This window comes from Erythranthe guttata, chloroplast (assembly GCF_056151865.1).
Source record: "Erythranthe guttata chloroplast, complete genome".
Lineage (NCBI taxonomy): Eukaryota > Viridiplantae > Streptophyta > Magnoliopsida > Lamiales > Phrymaceae > Erythranthe > Erythranthe guttata.
The window spans coordinates 15,001-20,000 of record NC_068035.1 but is presented as its reverse complement, the minus strand read 5'-3'; the positions used below and the strand labels follow the sequence as shown (position 1 = coordinate 20,000).

The following is a 5,000-nucleotide window of genomic DNA, read 5'->3' as shown; positions in this document are numbered from 1 at the left end:
GAGATTCGCGCAGGAACATCCACTTTGAATTTTAAAGAGAAGGTTCGAAAACATATTTATTCTGACTCAGACGGGGAAATGCACTGGAGCACCGATGTGTATCATGCACCCGAATTTACATACGGTAATGTTCATCTATTACCAAAAACAAGTCATTTATGGATATTATTAGGAGGGCCGCGCAGATCCAGTCTAGTTTCACTTTCGCTCCACAAGGATCAAGATCAAATAAGTGCGCATTCTCGTTCTGTCAAGAGAAGATCTACTTCTAACCTCTCAGGAACAAATGATCAGTCCAGACAAAAATTAGTTACTTCAGATTTTTCCGGTAAAAAAGAAGCTAGGATTCCTGATTCTTCAGACCTTAGTGGAATTAAATGTATGGGTCGTTGTAATCTCATAGATACGACCAGTCTCTACCAGAATTTTTATTTATTCTCAAAGAGACGAAGAAATAGATTCATCATTCCACTCCAATCGATTCAAGAACGCGAGAACGAACTAATGCCCCCTTCAGGTATCTCGATTGAAATCCCCATCAATAGCATTTTCCGTAGAAATAGTATTCTTGCTTATTTCGACGATCCTCGATACAGAAGAAAGAGTTCGGGCATTACTAAATATGGGACTTTAGAAATGCATTCAATCGGCAAAAAAGAGGATTCGATTGAGTATCGAGGAGGCAAGGAATTTAGGCCAAAATACCAAATGAAAGTAGATCGGTTTTTTTTTATTCCCGAGGAAGTGCATATCTTACCCGGATCTTCTTCCATAATGGTACGGAACAATAGTATCATTGGGGTAGATACACAAATTACTTTAAATATAAGAAGCCGAGTAGGTGGGTTGGTCCGAGTGGAGAGAAAAAAAAAAAGAATTGAACTGAAAATCTTTTCTGGAGATATCCATTTTCCTGGAGAGACAGATAAGATATCCCGACATAGCGGCGTTTTGATACCACCAGGAACAGGAAAACAAAATTATAAGGAATCAAAAAAATGGAAAAATTGGATCTATGTTCAACGGATCACACCTAGCAAGAAAAAGTATTTTGTTTTGGTTAGGCCTGTCATCACATATGAAATAACGGACGGTATAACTTTAACAACGCTTTTCCCCCCGGCTCTGTTGCACGAAAGGGATAATGTGCAACTTCGAGTTGTCAATTATATCCTTTATGGCAATGGGAAACCAATTCGAGGAATTTCTGATACAAATATTCAATTAGTTCGGACTTGTTTAGTATTGAATTGGGACCAAGACAAAAAAAGTGCTTCTAGTCAAGAAGCCTGTGCTTCCTTTGTTGAAATAAGGACAAATGGTTTGATTCGACATTTCCTAAGAATCGACTTGATGAAATCCACTATTTCATATATCGCAAAAAGAAATGATCCATCGGGATCAGGATTGCTATCTGATAATGGATCAGATTGCACCAATATCAAGCCGTTTTCTTCAATTTATTCCAAGGCAAGAATTCAACAACCCCTTAATCAAAATCAAAGAACTATTAATACGTTGTTGAATAGAAATACGGGATGCCAATCGTTAATAATTTTGTCATCATCCAATTGTTTTCGAATGGGTCCATTCAACGGTGTAAAATATAAAAATCACAATGTGATAAAAGAATCAATTAAAATTACAAAAGATCCTCTAATTCCAATTACGAATTCGCTCGGGCCTTTAGGAACAGCCTTTCTAATTGCGAATGTTTATTCATTTTACCATTTAATAACTCATAATCAGATCTTGGCAAATAACTATTTTCAACTTGACAATTTAAAACAGACTTTTCAAGTAATTAAATATTTTTTAATCGATGAAAATACGGAAATTTATAACTCCGATCCATGCAGTAACATTATTTTGCATTTGAATTGGTATTTTCCCCATCCCCATTATTGTCAAGAAAGATCTACAATAATGAGTCTTGGACAGTTTATTTGTGAAAATATATGTATAGCCAAAAACGCACCACATCTAAAATCGGGTCAAGTTATACTTGTTCAAGTTGACTCTGTAGTAATACGATCAGCTAAGCCATATTTGGCCACTCCGGGAGCAACCGTTCATGGCCATTATGGGGAAATCCTGTACGAAGGAGATACTGTAATTACATTTATATATGAAAAATCAAGATCTGGTGATATAACCCAGGGGCTTCCAAAAGTAGAACAGGTGTTAGAAGTGCGTTCGATTGATTCAATATCCATGAATCTAGAAAAGAGGGTTGAGGGTTGGAACGAACGTATAACAAGAATTCTTGGAATGCCGTGGGCATTCTTGATTGGTGCGGAGCTAACTATAGTGCAAAGCCGCATCTCTTTGGTTAATAAGATCCAAAAGGTTTATCGATCCCAGGGGGTGCAGATTCATAATAGGCATATAGAAATTATTGTACGTCAAATAACATCAAAGGTGTTGGTTTCAGAAGATGGAATGTCTAATGTTTTTTCACCTGGAGAACTAATTGGATTGTTGCGAGCGGAACGGATGGGGCGCGCGTTGGAAGAAGCGGTTTGTTACCGAGCCCTCTTATTGGGAATAACAAGAGCATCTCTCAATACTCAAAGTTTCATATCTGAAGCGAGTTTTCAAGAAACTGCTCGGGTTTTAGCAAAAGCAGCTCTCCGGGGTCGAATCGATTGGTTGAAAGGCCTGAAAGAGAACGTTGTTTTGGGGGGTATCATCCCCGTTGGTACCGGATTGAAAGGATTAGTGTCCCCTTCAAAACAACATAAGAAGAGCCCTTTGGAAACAAAAAAAAACAATCTATTTGAGGGGGAAATGAGAGATATTTTGTTTCACCACAGAAAATTATTCGATTCTTTATCTTTCAAAGAATTTCTATGATAGACAAGACCAATCATTTATAGGATTTAATGATTCCTAAAAGCGGATTCATCTTTTTGACGATCTCAATTTGGTGCAGTCATTTTACTTGGTAATCAAAAAAAGGGTAAGCAATAGAAAAGATTAATGGCTTGTTCGTCTATCTACGGCCAATCTATAGTAGAAGAGAAGGTTCCATCGGAACAATTATTTATTTCAGTTCAGGGTTGCTCGTCTCTTTTTTTTGAAAAAAAAAGGGGGGTCTGGGGAGAAATGACAAGAAGATATTGGAACATCAACTTGGAAGAGATGCTCGAGGCAGGAGTTCATTTTGGCCATGGTACTAGGAAATGGAATCCTAAAATGGCACCTTATATCTCTGCAAAACGTAAAGGTATTCATATTATAAATCTTACTAGAACCGCTCGTTTTTTATCAGAAGCTTGCGATTTGGTTTTTGATGCAGCAAGTAGGGGAAAACAATTCTTGATTGTTGGTACCAAAAATAAAGCAGCTGATTCAGTAGCATGGGCTGCAATAAAGGCCCGGTGTCATTGTGTTAATAAAAAATGGCTCGGCGGGATGTTAACGAATTGGTCCACTACAGAAACAAGACTTCATAAGTTCAGGGACTTGAGAATGGAACAAAAAACGGGAAGACTCAACCGTCTTCCGAAAAGAGAGGCGGCTGTGGTGAAAAGACAATTATCTCGCCTGCAAACCTATCTGGGCGGGATTAAATATATGACAGGGTTACCCGATATTGTAATCATCGTTGATCAGCACGAAGAATATACGGCCCTGCGAGAGTGTATCACTTTGGGAATTCCAACAATTTGTTTAATCGATACAAATAGTGACCCTGATCTTGCAGATATTTCGATTCCAGCGAACGATGACGCTATATCTTCAATCCGCTTAATTCTTAACAAATTAGTCTTCGCAATTTGTGAGGGCCGTTCTAGCTATATAAGAAATCCTTGATTAATAATAAGATAAATCACTTTTCCTTCGAAAATCCGATAGATTTATGGAATGGTTGATTTTTTGATTTATGAATTTTTTTAAATAGATAAAAATAACTGGGGATATTATGTGATTAGTTAGTATTCCAAATAAAAGTTGGTATTCTAAATATCCGATTCAAGTAGACAAAGAGATGGTTGAATCAAAATAATTTTGTTTAAAATTCGACAGAGGGCAATATGAATGTGCTATCATGTTCCATCAACACACTAAAAGGGTTATACGACATATCCGGCGTGGAAGTAGGCCAACATTTCTATTGGCAAATAGGGGGTTTCCAAGTTCATGGCCAAGTACTTATTACTTCTTGGGTTGTAATTGCTATCTTATTAGGTTCAGCTACTATAGCTGTTCGGAACCCACAAACCATTCCGACTGGGGGTCAGAATTTCTTCGAATATGTTCTTGAATTTATTCGAGATGTGAGTAAAACTCAAATTGGAGAAGAATATGGCCCTTGGGTTCCTTTTATTGGAACTATGTTTCTATTTATTTTTGTTTCTAATTGGTCAGGAGCTCTTTTACCTTGGAAAATAATAGAATTACCTCATGGAGAGTTAGCCGCACCCACGAATGATATAAATACTACTGTTGCTTTGGCTTTACTTACGTCAGTGGCATATTTCTATGCAGGTCTTACCAAAAAGGGATTAAGTTATTTCGGAAAATATATTCAACCAACCCCAATCCTTTTACCCATTAACATTTTAGAAGATTTCACAAAGCCCTTATCACTTAGTTTTCGACTTTTTGGGAATATCTTAGCGGATGAATTAGTAGTTGTTGTTCTTGTTTCTTTAGTACCTTCGGTGGTTCCTATCCCTGTAATGTTCCTTGGATTATTTACAAGTGGTATTCAAGCTCTTATTTTTGCAACTTTAGCCGCGGCTTATATAGGTGAATCTATGGAGGGCCATCATTGAAATAGTTTTTTTTAGCTTAGCACAAAGCAATGTATGTGCGGTTCAAAATGATTTACTTATTTACTTAAGGAATAGAAATATACAAGACTCTATATACGATAGAAAGCAATAGGAACAAAAAAAAGAAAAAATTACGATATTAGAGATAAAAAAAAAAGGAAAGAGATCTAAAAGATCTTTTTCCTAAAATTCTGCTTTCATCCACTTAATATCCTA

General features: G+C 36.8%; 3 protein-coding genes across 3 annotated transcripts in view; all 3 read left to right on the top strand. All coding sequences in view use genetic code 11, as the record gives it.

Moving 5' to 3' along the window:
* rpoC2 (RNA polymerase beta'' subunit) overlaps nucleotides 1-2,856 on the top strand; it is a 4,131-nt gene extending 1,275 nt beyond the window's left edge. The window contains exon 1 of the mRNA in view: nucleotides 1-2,856. This exon is cut by the window's left edge and continues 1,275 nt beyond it. Within this exon, the coding sequence (YP_010543494.1) occupies nucleotides 1-2,856 (2,856 nt within the window).
* A 126-nt stretch (nucleotides 2,857-2,982) lies between these two features.
* rps2 (ribosomal protein S2) lies at nucleotides 2,983-3,819 on the top strand. The gene has a single exon. It carries the CDS (start codon nucleotides 2,983-2,985, stop codon nucleotides 3,817-3,819), a length of 837 nt encoding a protein of 278 aa, YP_010543493.1.
* Nucleotides 3,820-4,040: 221 nt separating this feature from the next.
* On the top strand, nucleotides 4,041-4,784 carry atpI (ATP synthase CF0 subunit IV). The gene has a single exon. It carries the CDS (start codon nucleotides 4,041-4,043, stop codon nucleotides 4,782-4,784), a length of 744 nt encoding a protein of 247 aa, YP_010543492.1.
* Nucleotides 4,785-5,000: the final 216 nt, after the last annotated feature.